This window comes from Drosophila biarmipes, chromosome X, assembly GCF_025231255.1.
Source record: "Drosophila biarmipes strain raj3 chromosome X, RU_DBia_V1.1, whole genome shotgun sequence".
Classification (NCBI taxonomy): Eukaryota; Metazoa; Arthropoda; class Insecta; order Diptera; family Drosophilidae; genus Drosophila; species Drosophila biarmipes.
This window is the reverse complement of record NC_066611.1, coordinates 5,652,469-5,668,130: the sequence shown is the minus strand read 5'-3', so window position 1 is coordinate 5,668,130 and position 15,662 is coordinate 5,652,469. Positions and strand designations below refer to the sequence as shown.

The window sequence follows — 15,662 nt, the reverse complement described above, 5'->3', positions numbered from 1 at the left end:
ACTTAAGCGACTTTCATGTGCAAAACCTATAATTTTATAATCAACATGTAACATAAAACATCCATGTTCAATGTTTTGTGGTTGTATAAATAATCTTATGCATGTAATTCTTATGTAATAGTTATGATATTACAATAATACTAATAACAAATTTATCTCTTCTTCTTCTAGTTCTAGCCAACAATTATGGCTATGGTCACTCGAAAAACCAGTTGACCGGAAGTTCCAGCGAAGGATTGTGTGTGTGTTGGTGCTTTTGGACAGATCACTGGATAAGTATGGATAAAAATAGATTGCTGGATATACATATATGAAAATGTCATCGTTCAAGATTCCAGAGCTTCGAAAACTTCTTCAGGCATGTACCTTAGTGAATTAAATATTTTAAGTTACCCCTTAAGTTTAGTGTCTGTAGTGAAACGCTGCTAAGGTGCTGCCATGTAAATTGGATAATTTCCTTCACCATGGATTGTTGACAATGTGTTTTGATATCTTTTTTTGCAAATACTTCTGTAAAATAGTGCAACATTAAGCGTTCAAAAATGATATAGAAATTCACTAGGAGGTTTTTGGCCTTCTCTTTCATTTCTTTATTTATAATACCATTTTATAAGGATTTTTCTGTATTTATACCATTAGGTAACTGGTAGACGTCAGATCGAGAATTGTCATACCTCGCTGAGCTCGTTTATTAATTTCCATATGAAATATGTGAAAAAAGATAGGTAAGATAGTTTGGTGGTAAATTTTCGGCTTTTATTCGTTTTTGAAATTTTCGATAAATTACTGGATCGAATAACTAGATGAAATAAATAAGTGAAATTTCGTGGACCCTTAAGCGCTATAGACTACAAACTACGTTGCTCATTCTCTTCCTCCGACCAGCTGCGGCGGTACAAGGTATTTACACTGTTGCCCAGCATGTTGGCAAACTCGCGCTGGCCGCTCAGTTGAAAAAATCCAGGATGCCGTTGAGGAGCTCGTAGGCGAATCCTGTTTCGTCCGTCGCCTCGGCGGCGGCCTTCTTCTTCTTGTTCTTTTTCGTCTTCTTGGACTTTTTGGACTTGGGCGTGGTGGAGTCGTCGGCGGCGGATGCGGGTGCGGGGGTCACCACGGCTGCGGACACATCTCCCTCAGCTGGAGCAAGTACAGCAGCGGCAGCGGGGGCCTCGCCAGCGGCAGGAGCTTCAGAGTCGTCCTTACTCTGCACCAGGTCAGTGTTCGTGGAGGAGGAGGTCTCCTGGCCATCGACACTCACATGCTCGCGGGTTTGATCCGCGGCAGCCGCCACCGCCGGCTTCTTGACCGGCTTCTCGTCCTCGTCGTCATCGAGCTCGTCCAGGAGTCCGGCCAAGCTGAAGCCGCCGTAGTCGGCATCCTCGGGCGCCTCGGCCTCGTCGTCGTCGGCGTAGTCCTCGGTGTCGTCGTCGTCGTCGGTGTCGGCATCCGTGTCGCTGTCGTAGTCGTCCTCATCATCCTCGTCATCATCGCCACCAGCTGGAAGGAGAAAAAGCATAAGGTGAGTATACAGGTGACATACACAGAGAACAAAAAATTGTAGTCCCTATTTTACGACCTAAATAATAAGTGTTTTTAATGTGAAAAAACTCAAAATGGGGTCTTTCTAAAAAAATAGTTAAAACATTTAGTTTTTTAAAAAGTAATATGGATTTTTTCATGGTATATGAGCGGTTTCGAATAGATGCACTTTTTGATAAGACATTTCTTAGTAATTCTTGAAAAAAAAAAGTTTTCTGAAAAAAATAAATGAGTTCTATTTTTGTTGTTTTAAAGAAGTTGAAAAATAAAAATTATTATTGGAGTTGAATATTATTTTTAAATAACTATTTTTAAATTTAAAGGGTTCAAAGAAGATTTTAGGAAATTTGTAGAAACTTTTCTATTATTTTACTGTTACTGTTAAAATTACTTTAAGGTTTCTAAGAGATCCTGGAGTTTTAATAATAAATTGCCAAGCAGTTACTTTTTTTTTTGTAAAATATTTCCGTAGAATATAGTAAGTAATAAACCCCTTCCTTAAGCTCCTACAGTGCTCTAACTTCTTGAGGGTTGTGCTGAGGAAGCAGCTCCACTAGTCGGATACGCAATATTCATTTGCACGAATCAATTTATTTATAGGCTTAACACCATTTCCGCTCACCGGCAAATCCAAAGAGGTCGTCGTCATCGTCATCGTCGTCCGCGGGAAGCGGCTCCGGCGCGACCACCCGGAGTCCTTCCGGTCCGAACTTGAAGCAGGAGACGCGCAGGGAGGCCTCCACCTCATCGTCGGAACGCAGCTCGAAGGCCAGGCAGGCCTTGAAGTCCTTGGAGTCCTTGGCGCGGGACAGGCCGTAGACCTTGCCGCAGAACTGCGTTTCGCCGCCCGGGAGGCCCACGCAGATGGGGCGGGCCCGCTTGCTGGAGATGCGGCGGGAGGCCAGGGTGATGTCACCGTACTTCAGGGACACGTTCATCTCGTCGTTGCCCAGGAAGGCAATCTTGGCGCAGCCGGGTCCGCTGGGCAGCAGCGGCAGGCCGATCTTGCGGCAGCAGTCGCAGTGGCTCTCCGTGCACTTGCAGAACTTGCTGATGGGATTCTCCGGCTTGGCGGTGGTGGGTGCCACCGTGGGCTTGGCCGCCAGAGTGGTGGCCACCGCCGGAGCAGCCGCAGCTGCGGCCTCGGGAGCGGCGGCTGGAGCTTCCGGAATGGAGGCCACTGCATTCGGTGTCTCCACATCCCCGCTGGCAATCTCATTGGCACTCTCGTCCAGCAGCGAAGCCGCAGTCACAGCATCGGCCACCACCTCATCCGCCACATCGTCGACCTTGGGCGGCTCCGATTCTGGGGGCGCCACATTCGGATCGATCTCCTCGGGCGGCAGGTCCAGCTGCTTGAAGTTCTCCGATATCTTGTCCGTGCGCCGGAAGACGGTCTTGGCCTCCAGCGGCTGGACGGCGGCACTGGCCACCAGGAGCAGCAGCAGCAGCATGTTCCGCGAGCTGGACATCTTGTCGGAAAACTGCAATGAAGACAAGTGGGTAAGTTAAAGGGGTAAATTAAAGAATAAATGGGTTTTTATAAAACAGAAAGCAGAAATGCCGAAATTTAAGGGGCTTTATAAACAAGTAAATAAAGTGTTTAGTGTCGTTTACTATAAAAAAAACCGTCTATATGCATAGACAAAAGAGAAAATAACCTAACCTGAGTAACTTTATTCAAAAAACAATAATTTAGCTGTGCTAACAATAAATTCACACGTTATTTACGTTTGTTATTTAAATATTTGCTTTGAAAGTTTACTTTTTAGAAAATGTAAGGAAAGAATAAATGTAAGTGTAAGCCCACAAAAGTATAATAAAGTTAATTATTATAATTATAAATACTAATTAAAATTATTAGAATAAATCTGAAATAAAAGGTAAAAACTAACTATTATAAAAGACTATTCTTCTTTAGCCTTTAGTACTTATCTAAATGCCTTGACAATGGCTTTTAAGCACAACTTTAAAGAAAGAATAATTAAAGATAAGTTAAAAATAAAACTTGTATCATTATAAAGAATATAATATAATTATAATAATAATAAACAACATACAAAAATGTTCCCAAAACTTATGTACCATTATAAGAAATATTAAAAATAGTAAAAAAAAAGGTGTGTAGTGACTACTATAAGGAAATATTCTAATGTTGCTTGTGTTATTTAACTAAATATTAAAGATTTACTTTGGCCTCTAAGCACTTTCAAGAAAAGGTAAAGAAAGAATACTTATAAAATAAATTCCCAAAAAATAAAAATAATTTGTTTTAGAAAGAATCTTTAAAAAAGTATAATAAAGGGATGTTAGTTACGCCGAAAAGGAACAACTTTCATTTAAACTTGTAAGAAAGAAAAATAACAATAAATAAAATACTCACTAAAATGTTTGTGTGTTAGGAACATTTTTATATATTCTACAACAAATCTCTAAAAACGTATAAAAGAAAGGAGGATAGTTACCTTCTAAAAGGAACTGCCCTTATACATCTTGTGGTATGTGTACTTAAAGCTTGAAAATATTTACTCAAAGCTATTGTATTTCATATTTTTCCGAACTATCTCAACAAACAGCTCTTCAGCGAATCAATAAAATAAAAAATAAAACGAGAACAGCGATTTGTTTTGTTTTGCTCCGCGTAGGCAGAATCCGAGTCCGGATCGGAATTCGAAATCGAAATCAGAGTGGAGCGGCCGGGCCAGAGGAAGAAGGTGGGCACAGAAGCCGAGAGGTATTCCAAAAGTCAACAGCTCGGAAATCGCTTTCAAGTGGCCAGCGATTAAATTTCACCGCATTCTTCCTTCTCTTTTTTTATTTTTTACTTTTTTCGGACGCCTCGCATTTTGCAAAAGAAATGAATTTAAATAAATATTGACATAATTTCTTTCACTTCTTTTGCCCACCGATTCGTTTTCATCCCAATCTCCGGCGGCTCTTCTCGTTTCTCCACTGCCCAGCCAAATGCAAAGTAAACAAATTAACACCGAAAATCAATGGCTTTGAAAACTGAAAACTGAAAACTAAAAAGCGAATATAACAAGAGACAAAGAAACGAGAGTGAAATCTCTCCGCAGAGTTATTTAATTGACGAATTGGGTTAGGCTTATTAGAATAGCCCCCCCCCAATCCATAGCCTGCCATACCACTTGGAAATTCATTCATTTCCTAAGAGCCAACAAGTTGCAGCTCGTTGCCAACTCAAACTTGGTTTATTTTCGGCTTCTTCAGTCTTTTTTTTGGGTGGCAGGGGGAGTCACCGATGGCAAAGTGAAATTTCAGCTATTGACTCATTTACCTCGAGTGCTGGCAGGCGGGGAGACGGGAGGAAGGGGATCTCGGAGCGCCCCAAGATGTCCAAATCAATTAGCGGCTCTTAACTGGAGCTCAACTGGCGGAGAAACCCGAGGGTTCGGACCAGAGCAGAACTATTTAAAGATAAATATGTATAACGGTTAGGCGAGCAGTGGGGTGGGGTCTACTAACCTCCTTAAAGAATGATATCAATTCGGAATGTATCAATTCATTTAAGACAATGAACTGGGTTCACCCAAAACTCTTAAGCTTTAACTCACTCTCCTATTTCTAGCTTAAGGATCATATATTACCGGTTTTTTAAACACATGCTGTTTTTAGCTCCAAGAGACCTTCTAAGAGAAAGAAATCAGTTCATTTAAGACAATGAACTGGGTTCATCCAAAACTCTTTAGCTTTAAGGCACTTTCTTATATATATTATTTTTTAATCCGTATATAACTCCTATTTCTAGCTTAAGGATTATATATTACCGGTTTTTAAACACTTACTGTTTATAGCTCCAAGAGACCTTCTACGAAAAAGATATCAATTCATTTAAGACAATGAACTGGGTTCATCCAAGACTCTTTAGCTTCAAGGTACTTTTTTTTATATATATTATTTTTTAATCCGTATATAACTCCTGTTTCTAACTTAAGGATTATATATTACCGGTTTTTAAACACTTACTGTTTATAGCTCCAAGAGACCTTCTAAGAAAAAGATATCAATTCATTTAAGACAATGAACTGGGTTCATCCAAGACTCTTTAGCTTCAAGGTACTTTTTTGTATATATATTATTTTTTAATCCGTATATAACTCCTGTTTCTAACTTAAGGATTATATATTACCGGTTTTTAAACACATACTGTTTTTAGCTTCAAGAGACCTTCTAAGAGAAAGATATCAGTTCATTTATTACAATGAACTGGGTTCACCCGAAACTCTTTAGCTTTTAGTCACTTTTGTATACGAATTTATGTTACGAATTTATGTTATAACCCTTTCTAGCTCAAGGATCACACATTACCGGTTTTTTAATTACATACTGGTGATATCAATTCATTTAAGACAATGAACTGGGTTCATCCAGAACTCTTTATAAGCATTTAATTTCTAATCCGTTTATAACTCCTATTTCTTGCTCAAGAATCATATTTTACTGGTTTCCAGAACACAAATATTATGTTATACATAGGGGAGTGTAGGGTAAGGTAAAGAACACTTAGATTTTTGAATGTCACTTTTCCTAAAATTAATATTTCTAAAAGGTTTGAAAACAGAAAGTGGCTGACATCTATTGAGCATGTTACTGCAAAAGTTTGATGGTTAGGGTAAGGTGGCGAACTGATGAATAACCCAACTATTTTCGGAATTTCAATACCATTACTTTCTTTGGGCCCTGTTTGTCTTGTAACTTATGTAATGTTTGCCTAGATTTCACTAATTTCACCCAAGTTATTGGCCAAACGTTAAAGGTTTTTGAGGAAGAGGCCCCCTACAGTGGGCTCTGTGGTTTCCCCCACCACTCACCCCATTCACAACATATTCCCACTCATATCTCCACATTGTTTTCCCCGCACGATTTGTGTAATCTTGAATGGGGACTTTGGGCACATGCGTTGACGGTAATCCATTCTTCCATAACTGGCTTATTACCGGGTATTATCTGCGCTGCCTGCCCACCCGTTCTAATGGCTCCCATTTCCTTACATCATTTTCATTTCCATTTCCATTTTCATCTTCTTCATTTGTCTGGAAACGCTAAATAATATACTGAAATGCAGAGATCTCGCGCAGCTGAACCTGCTCGTGGTCCACTTTCATTTTTCTGGGCACCGCCTCCTGGTCTCTCTCGGATTTCTTGGCCCTCTTACCGAGTACGTGGCCCCCAGTGTGATTGGTGGTATCTGGACATTCCATTCCATTGATGACCTTCCGCTTGGGCGGAACCACAAACACCATTTGTGACCCAGTTGGTGGCCGTTTTGGGCGAAGAAAGTGTGTGTGTGTGCGGTCAGATGTGGCTCTGCTCGAGTATGACTGCCCCTTATGGCAATAGCAATATGTGGCCACAGTGTGCTGGTCAATATCAATGACTACCTTGACCGTAGTCGTCTGCCAACTCGGTTAGGATTCAAATGGCAGGCAAACAGGCCAGATTCCCTATGCCCAAAGCACTTGTGACTTGTCACCTATGGGTGACAAGCTCTAACTACGTCTATTATCCAGAGTAATTCAAGATTGAATATTTGTATTATTGTGATAGAAACGAGATTAGCAAGGAGTGAAAATAGGAAAGAGGCTTGGAGGTAGAGTTTAATTTAAGTAAGAGCCACTGTATCCCTGTCTGACTGTGGAAATTGCATTTTTGTGCTGCACTGACTTCTTAATAATTTCACCAAAGGCCGCTCTAAAATTCCAATACGTAATCTGGGCCCTCGAAAGTCCAGTTTTGGGCCCACAATTTGCATATGGCATTTGGAAACGAGTCGAAATTAAAAGAGAAAAAAGAGGGGAGCCCACGTGTGTGCCCCCCTCACTCCCAGTTTGGGTTTGTTTTCGAGCGTTTTCGAGTTTTGTCAATAAATTATAACGGTTGTGAAAAGTTATTAGCATTAATTAATTATTAAACGCATAGGAAAATAGAAAGTGAGACAGTGTGTAGTGCCCGCTTTTTTTCTTCTATCGGCAATTATCATAGCACAATCAGATTTTTGTTTTTTTTTATATTGGGTGGCGGGGCTTGCTCGCCGAAATCGGAATCGAAATCGAACTGTTAATTATTCAGTGCGGCAGCGAAAGTGATGCCAAAATTCCGTAAAATTTCTTTCAATATTTTTTCTTTCTCCTCTTTTTTTTTCCTTTTTCTCCCTACCATCATAATATTTCTTGTTTATAGGTTTCCTTACTTTTTTTGGATGCCACGGCACCTGTGCCTCTAATCCCAGCGCGGAGCTGATTACGAAACCAGCGAGCTTCGATTATGCTAAACAGTTTGTCAGACTTTTACATCCTTCAGCGCGGTTTATATAACCCCATATATACACTGGCCCGCACTGCATAGACCCAGAGGAAAATTTGCATAATTTTTGTTCGACCTTTGTTTTTGTTTTTGTTTTTTTTTCGGCTGCTGTGGGACTTCTTTTTTTCTGAGATTTTTCTGCCTGATTTGTGTTTCGATTTTTTTCTCTCCGCCGTCTGTGTTACCACTTTCTTCGGCCTGTGTGTGGGTGAAATCAGTGGGCAACACAAAGCGAAGCGGAGGTAAAAATCAAAGTTACCATAATAATGATGACCATGTCGAGAGACCTATGCCAAAATTAAGGTTAAGTTCTTTAATGCAGCCAACGGTGAAATTTTCTGTTTGCCATGGGCGTGGGTGGGGCTTCCAAGGGGGCGGAAGGGGGGAAAGCGGTATGCGGCAGCGGCAGCGGTCGGCATTTCCGGTCAAGGCTGACCCGATGGACCAGAAAATTAGCCCGCTTTGAGCCGGGGGGCCTTGGCTTCCAGCGCTTGGCTCCGAAAGGCAGATAGAGTTAATGCCAGATTTCGAGAGTGTTTACGTTTTAACTCCATCAAAATCTAATACATCTTAAAATATTTCCTTTTTTTTAATAAAATAAAAAGATTTTGATTTTATACAACCTGAAAGATCCATAGATCCAGACATTAAACACTTAAGAACTCATAACCCTCTATTACCACTGACAGATTTTAAAAATAGCCTTTCTTGTAAAGGATATAATGGTACTGAAAATGTTTATATTTAATATATATTCACAGATATATATCTTTATAAAAAAAATTAATTTTGAATAATACTCAATACAGTTTTTGAATAGTAAAGATAAAAGATATATAAGGCTGGTATTGAAAATGTATATTTAATATTTATTCATAAATATATATATTTTTATAAAAATTAATAATGATTAATTTAAAAAAAAGTTGTTCTACGATAAAGATAAAAGACCTGGTATTAAGAAAATATCGTAGCCCCACAAGTTAAGTTTTCAACTCTATTAAAGTTCGAACATTTCCTCTAAAAACAATATTTTTTATAAAATACAACCCCAAAGATCCTCTTTCAAAAAGATATTGTACGATTATATGTACTCGTATTACCATCTAAGTATTGTTTTGATTGACATATTTTAAAAATAGTCTTTCTTTAGAGGATATAATGCTACTAAAAGTGCTTATGCAATATATATTTATAAATATATATTTTTATAAAAATGTATAAAGAGTATTATTCAAAAAATGTCTTTAATAATAGAGATTAAAGAGCTGGTCTTATCGTAGTCCCACTTTACCATCCCACAACTCAACGACTTTCCTAGAAATACAGTGGTTTTTTTGGGAGCCTGGCTCCGATCATCATTAGCCACCTGAGCCACGAGCTGGTCACTTGGCCACTTTCCAGCACCTGAGACACCACGGCACCTGGGCCAGTGGAGAGTGCGCGATGGCAATGGTCGACCGATGGTGATGGCTTGTAGAAAGTAAAACGCAGAACTCGAACGCTCGACGCGTTTCTTTGTTTTGCCAAATTCAAATGAGTTAATGACAACAGGGAAAAGAAGAACGCACAGAGGCGGATGGCCCCAGCTACGCAGACGGAGATCTGGAGAGCTGGGAGCGGCGGGTCTTCGAGGGGACTTGGCCGGTGGGGGCCAAACTGGTTGACACAGTTCCACAATTCCACAATTCCACGCCGACTGGCGACTTTTACGTGCAATTGTGCCTCTTTGGCTGTCTTCGGCTTTGGGTTTTCCAACTGCCAATGCTCATCCATTATTGGCCCACTTGAGTGCGGCGACCGCATTTCACTTTTTCGTGCATTTCTTTACCTATGAGTGGGCTATCCTGGTATCCTGTGTGTGGGCTATATAGTGGCACTTCCGTATTGCACTTGGAACACAAAAAAAACTTTGGCACTCCGTGGGTAAAAAAAAAAAGATGACTTGGCGCGCGTGCTGTGATGATTTTTTGTTGATGATCTCAGAAGGTTTTCCCGCTAGGCTCTTTGTAGGACTGAAGACTGGTCGCTGGAGACTGAACTCAACGCTCGGGGACGCGGAACTCGACTGCGCGGACTTGGAGCCACCAGGCCGAGTTATGGGCGATCCGGCGGGTTGGGGCCCCAGCTGATCGAACCAACAACAGCCGCTTTCTTTTCGCATCGAACGTGTTCGGGGTTCGTCGGCTCCAGCGGCTTCGCCGGCGACACCTGCTCCACGGTGCCCTGGTATGGCTATTCGGGCAGTACGCACTAGGCCAAGATCCGAAGCCGTGGCAAAGGCCTAACGGGAATGCGGCGATCTATGGGCACGTAGCACGTAGCGCGCTGCATGCAATTAACCCACGACACAAAAAGAAAACCCAGCATTTCCTATTGACTATGCATAAGCTCAGCGGATCCTAAGACTCATCTTCGGCGGTCTATAACTTGGCCAAATGCAGTTAGATAATATGGTATTTTCCCTTGTTTTAGATAATCCAGTGTTGTAATTACCCCTCTTTTAAATTTGGGTAAATCAAAATACTTAAATTAATATTAAATCTTAAGCCAGAAATCTGAACTTTAGAGTCTAGCTAAAATCGATAAAAATATTTAAATAAAATAAATAACTAAATCTATACTCCACAAAAAATGTATCAGAATAATCCTTTTTTTTTCACAATTTTCAAACATTTTAAACTTAACAAATTATCCAGAAAAATTTGAGTGCAAGTTTAAAGTGATTTAAAAATAAACCCTTTTAAAATCAGACTTCAGTGGGTTAAGTTCTACCATTCCTTGTCCTAAAACATAAAGTATTATAATTGCTACTTTTGGGAACTTTTGAATTTAGCTAATTTCCATTTAAATAATAAAAAAAAAATGTAATCTTCAGCCAACAATATTATATATTTCATATAACAATCATATAACAATCCAAACAATCCAAAATGCATGTAAATAAGACAATTATTATATAATTTAAAACGAAAAAAATTAAACCTAATACCACACACTTTATTGTTTAATGACTTTTTAACGAAAATTTAAAAATAAACCTTTTTTAATCAGACTTCAATGGGTAAAGGTTAACCAATCTTTAGCACAAATCTTTAGCACATCCTTATTAAATTTATATTCCGAATAACAATCCTTATAAATCAATCTGTATAATAATTTAAAAAATTATTTCTTGGAAATTTTAAACGAAAAAAATTAACCATCATATTACCATAACTAAAAGAACATCTTGTAATTTCAAATTAAAGTAATTAACAAATAAACCACATCAAATTCCCACTCCAATGGGTGAAGTTTGACCATTCAACACTCTCCACTCCTTTTCTTCAAGTAGGTTCTTTTTATAACCTGGTGATGAATTACAAAAGTGGATTTCTTTGTCTAGATATGGGATCCCCGATGACAAATACTACAGGGGCACACCCTGAAAATAAGGAAACCTTGAACTCCCCCAGCAGACAAAGACTGTCTCGACATCCTTCAACACTCCCCACACCTTAAACCTACGTGATCCACTGACTTCTTTGTGAATCGTATGCAATTTATGAAGCGATCCTGACAGAGTCATATTCGCATTAATCTTAATGATTTCAGGTGACTAAGAGAGTTTAACCATTGCTAAGGTAGGTGGAAATAAGAGATAACCGACCAGGTATGGTTTACAATTAATAAGATGATTGGTTCTTCTACTTTTTTAATCAAGCAATAATAAACTTCAAAGTGCTCCAAATCAAGTAGTAATCTAAAACTTATATTTCTTGTCAACAAATCCTGCTTAAAAGCATCTGTTCAGGTGTGCTTTCTACATCAACCAACTTAAAGTCATTCAAAGTCCAATAACTCGTTTGACGTCTTATCCAATTTTTATGTAACCCCATTACGACCCGTGATTTCTGTCCAAACGACTGACATTTAAGCTTTGCCTAATGAAGCATCCAAAAGACTTGCAGAGACGAGAGAAAATATGTATTAAAAACAAAATTAGAAGAAAGATGTTTTAAGATTATGCAAAAAAACAACCAAGAAAGTTGGTATCAGAGGCAATCGCTTGGGCTTGGCTAGTCTAAAGCATCTTTTAAGCTAATACATGCCTTTAGTATCTCTTTCCTCTCACTTGATTTTATCAAAATTAGGGTTACATTTTGAAAGACTCTCTAGAAGCGAACTAAAAGCCTAGTTCCATTCAGTTAGGGGCATATTAGGGGGGCGCACAAATAAGTTATTAGACAGAACCGTTTAAGGGAATGTTTGAAAACATGTTTTAATAATTGATTTATCATTCACATATGTAGTTTTTGTATAAGTATGCATTTTCTATATAGTAGTTAACATATGGTGCTGATGCTTTCCTTTCTCTACATTCAATTTGAACTGTTTTCGTTCCGTTCGATAATTATACATATGTACACAAACACGAAGCCCTGAAGGGACACTAGTTGTCTCCCGAATACATATTATATAGTTATCTGTGGGGCCAATGCTGACAGCAATCGGGGGAGGAGCGGCGGAATCGGAGAAATCTTTAGGTCTGGGTCTGAACACTTGACAAAAATTTGCCTGGACCGGCAATAATACTCGCAACAAAACTACATACAAATATACAGACACAGTATCATAATATAATATACATTAAACAATTGAATAACAAGGGTGGGGGACAAACAAAAAAAAACGCATATCGAAAGGCAGGAAAAAAAAAACGTATAATATTATTTGTATGCCAAATGGTTAGCGATCATCTAGCGCGCTTAGAAGATGGGTATGTAGTTGTCGATCTTTGCGCGATGCTTCTGGGCGACGCACTCGGCGATCCAGACGATGTTGCGGCACTCCTGCTCCTTGAGCTTGAGGTACGCGTAGAAGACACCGAAGTGGAACTGCTGCAAGAAGGCGTACACGTTCAGCTTGACCTCGTGCTCGAAGAACTTGTCCTCCAGCGTCTTGTCGCCGGGATTGTTGCCGGATCCGTCGAACAGGGCGGCGTACTCCGCGTAGTACTCGGCCACGGTCTTCACCTGCTCGTAGTCGTCAGCGCGAGCCAGAGCGGCCAGGCCGTCGGGGTACATCTTGCCGCAGTTGGGGTACAGCTTGGCACGGTCGTCCTTGGACAGCTCGGTGCCGAAGGAGTTGATGGTGATGATAATCGCACGACGATCGGCCTCGAACTGCAATGGAAGATAGTCATCATATTAATAGTTTACAAAAAATATCCCTTAAAAAGAAGTTGTAATGATCGACTTATTAAATCTATTTAATTAACATTTATAGACAAAAGGGTCTGCCCTTAACTGCACATTGAAAATCGTTTTGGAACATATCACCATTTTTTATAGATTGATATAGATTTATACTCATACTAAAGGTACCAGCGTAAGCCATTTACAGAAAGGAAAAACAAATGAAACAAGCTGAGTAAGCAAAAGCTGGAAGCAAGGTAAGTGAAAAGTTAAATCCAATAGCTGCGCTGCTGTAGGGTTTCTAATTTTAAACTTCTAGCTAATGGAGAAAGAGTAACCACTCACAGCCAGGATCTCGCACATGACATCGGCGGTGGCGCCTCCCATGTTCTTGCAGAAGTTGTAGAACGCCTCCAGGTAGGCCTTGTACAGGGTGTTACGGATGATCTCAATGTTCATCTCGTCCAGATCCTGCTCGGAGATGCAGTCCACAAAGAAGGGAGCCAGAGGCGTGTCCACCAGAACGGCATTGTACAGCTCGGCGGGCGTGGACGCCACATGGATGGCCTCCATCTGCTCGAAGCTGCCCAGTGGGTGGCACTTGGGGATCAGCTCGGAGATGGGTCGCTGGTGCAGCGTGCCGGTGATCAGCAGGATGATGTTGTCGATCATGTAGCCGTAGGTGATGAAGTCCAGGAAGTTGGACAACGGCTCCACAGCGTGGTTACGCATGTGCTGGAACTCGATGACCAGCTTTTCGCGCAACTTGTCGTCGATGACGGACACCGACAAGGGCGAGGGCTCGTTGGCCAGGAAGCTGCCATAGTCGGTACCCTGCAGATGCAGCTTGAGATCTGTAAAATCCAGGAAAAAACAGGTTAGTTTTATTTTAACAAGCTATTTTCAATACAAGATGGTTTTCTGGCAGTTCTTAGGGGGGCAAGTGGAGTGGAGGAGAGTTTGCCAAGAACATTCTTATTAAAGAGTACCCAAATTGTGAAAGATTTCTCCAAGAAAGCGTTAAACGTACAATTTTAATGTCGTTATTGGTGGAAATATTAAAAGTTCCATTCAAGAATGAGATAAGGCACCCTGATTATGTGCAAAACTTGACTAAAACATTGTCTACAACTGATGTATATGGAAATAAGTGACTAGAATTGAATGAAAGTGAGAAGATTTAAGAATGTTTTTAGTGAAAATGAAGTTAGTTCAGGAAAACTATGGCTTCTAGGGCTTCTATGTGATAACATTCCAGTGTGCCTGGATCTGAGGAAGCTGCGGTGGCCCGCAAAATCCAGGCTGGAAAACCAGTTGAAAAACGTCAACAAATCACAAGACAAGCTTACACACACCGGCGCAGAGATACATTAACAGCAGTGCATGTATACACACACGCACGCCTCTGTTATCGCGCTGGTCATGTGACCCAGGGGCGTGTGGGAAAATTGGGTCTACGAGGTGCACGGGGGATTCGCTTCCAATGGGGTCTCCCCCATGCCTGCTACTCACCCTCCAAGGTCTCGCACTGCACCAGGTTCAGGTAGTCGGCCTGCTTCAGGATGCCGCACTTGAAGCCCCGGCACAGACCCTCCAGATATCCATTATCGATGTTGAACATAAATCCCGAGCTGTTCATCTTGATGACACACGCACACACACACGCAGAGGAGCTGGCTGGAAGTTGAGAAGGCGACGAGTTCCAGTGGCTTGCTGGATGGGTGGATTCCTTTCTATGGGGCTGCTCTCGCTCGACCGAAAGTTGCGCGAATTGTGTGGCGAAGGGCGTGCAGTTCGAAACGGAGCGACGGTGAAAAATCAACCTTTTTTCTCTATCGATCGACAAGTCATATGATTTCGGGCTCTTCCTCTTCTTGTTTTTTTCTCGTCCAAATGTCAGCGCAAAAGTGCCTAAAAATGGCCGAGTGTCAGGTGACAGTGTGCGTCTAACAGCACGCTGTTAAGTTCGCCGCTGGTCTGGCAACGCCGCGGGGGTTTGAATTTAAATTTTAGCTCGATAATATTAATTTAATTTGTTTGTTGCTTACAAATATAAAAAAATATAATATTAATAGAGTACTTAAGTGTTTGTTCTTATTTTAATTATGTGCACAAAATCAAAGTAAATGCTTCTTGATATAAATAAACGCAGCAAAACACTGTAAAATGCAAATGTTACTTGTAATAGTTTGTTTATCTTTTTCGAAATTCTAATTCAATTGTTTTATAATGATAAAATAAAGTATAATAAATATTTGGTATAAATATAAAGATTAAATATTTCATTTTTGTTTAGCAATTAATAAGAATAGTGAAAAATTATGCACGTCTTCAAGACTTTTATTTTTGTATTACAGTAATATTTGTATTCTTCATAAATTTTAAAACGTTATATTGGTTTTTTTTTTTACAAAATATACATCAAATTTAAAGTGATTGACTTGAAATTGTGTCTAGGGTAAGATCGTTGTGCAAGGAGCCATCTAATCCTGTAGAACCTGCAGCGGTCTCCAACTCCAGTTCGATGTCACCCATGGGATCTTCGCCTCCGGACTGGATCCCGAGCATCAAAATGCGATCCAATCCAGTGGCAACTGCTGCTGCCGCTGGGGGTCTCAG

At 40.3% G+C, this 15,662-nt stretch overlaps 2 protein-coding genes across 2 annotated transcripts; both read right to left on the bottom strand.

Annotated features, from left to right (window-relative positions):
- Nucleotides 1–734: 734 nt before the first annotated feature.
- On the bottom strand, nt 735–9,942 carry LOC108032983 (germ cell nuclear acidic protein). Its single transcript, XM_017107060.3, has 3 exons — nt 9,695–9,942; nt 2,162–3,023; nt 735–1,497 (listed from the first exon to the last, which is right to left on the bottom strand). Exons 2-3 carry the CDS (start codon nt 3,009–3,011, stop codon nt 947–949), a joined length of 1,401 nt encoding a protein of 466 aa, XP_016962549.1. The 5' UTR covers nt 3,012–3,023; nt 9,695–9,942; the 3' UTR covers nt 735–946.
- A 2,159-nt stretch (nt 9,943–12,101) lies between these two features.
- On the bottom strand, nt 12,102–14,944 carry LOC108032984 (V-type proton ATPase subunit d 1). The gene is made up of 3 exons (XM_017107061.3): nt 14,556–14,944; nt 13,389–13,897; nt 12,102–13,031 (listed from the first exon to the last, which is right to left on the bottom strand). Exons 1-3 carry the CDS (start codon nt 14,680–14,682, stop codon nt 12,615–12,617), a joined length of 1,053 nt encoding a protein of 350 aa, XP_016962550.1. The 5' UTR covers nt 14,683–14,944; the 3' UTR covers nt 12,102–12,614.
- Between the last annotated feature and the right edge of the window lie 718 nt (nt 14,945–15,662).

Bases quoted from the DNA above. Each gene is read 5' to 3' on its own strand.
- LOC108032983 (XM_017107060.3), bottom strand. From the start codon at position 3,011: ATGTCCAGCTCGCGGAACATGCTGCTGCTGCTGCTCCTGGTGGCCAGT. The intron at 1,498-2,161 runs GTGAGCGGAAAT...TTCTCCTTCCAG, and splicing joins CGACCTCTTTGGATTTGCCG to CTGGTGGCGATGATGACGAG.
- LOC108032984 (XM_017107061.3), bottom strand. From the start codon at position 14,682: ATGAACAGCTCGGGATTTATGTTCAACATCGATAATGGATATCTGGAG. The intron at 13,898-14,555 runs GTGAGTAGCAGG...TGGATTTTACAG, and splicing joins GCAGTGCGAGACCTTGGAGG to ATCTCAAGCTGCATCTGCAG. The intron at 13,032-13,388 runs GTGAGTGGTTAC...CTTCCATTGCAG, and splicing joins TCATGTGCGAGATCCTGGCT to TTCGAGGCCGATCGTCGTGC.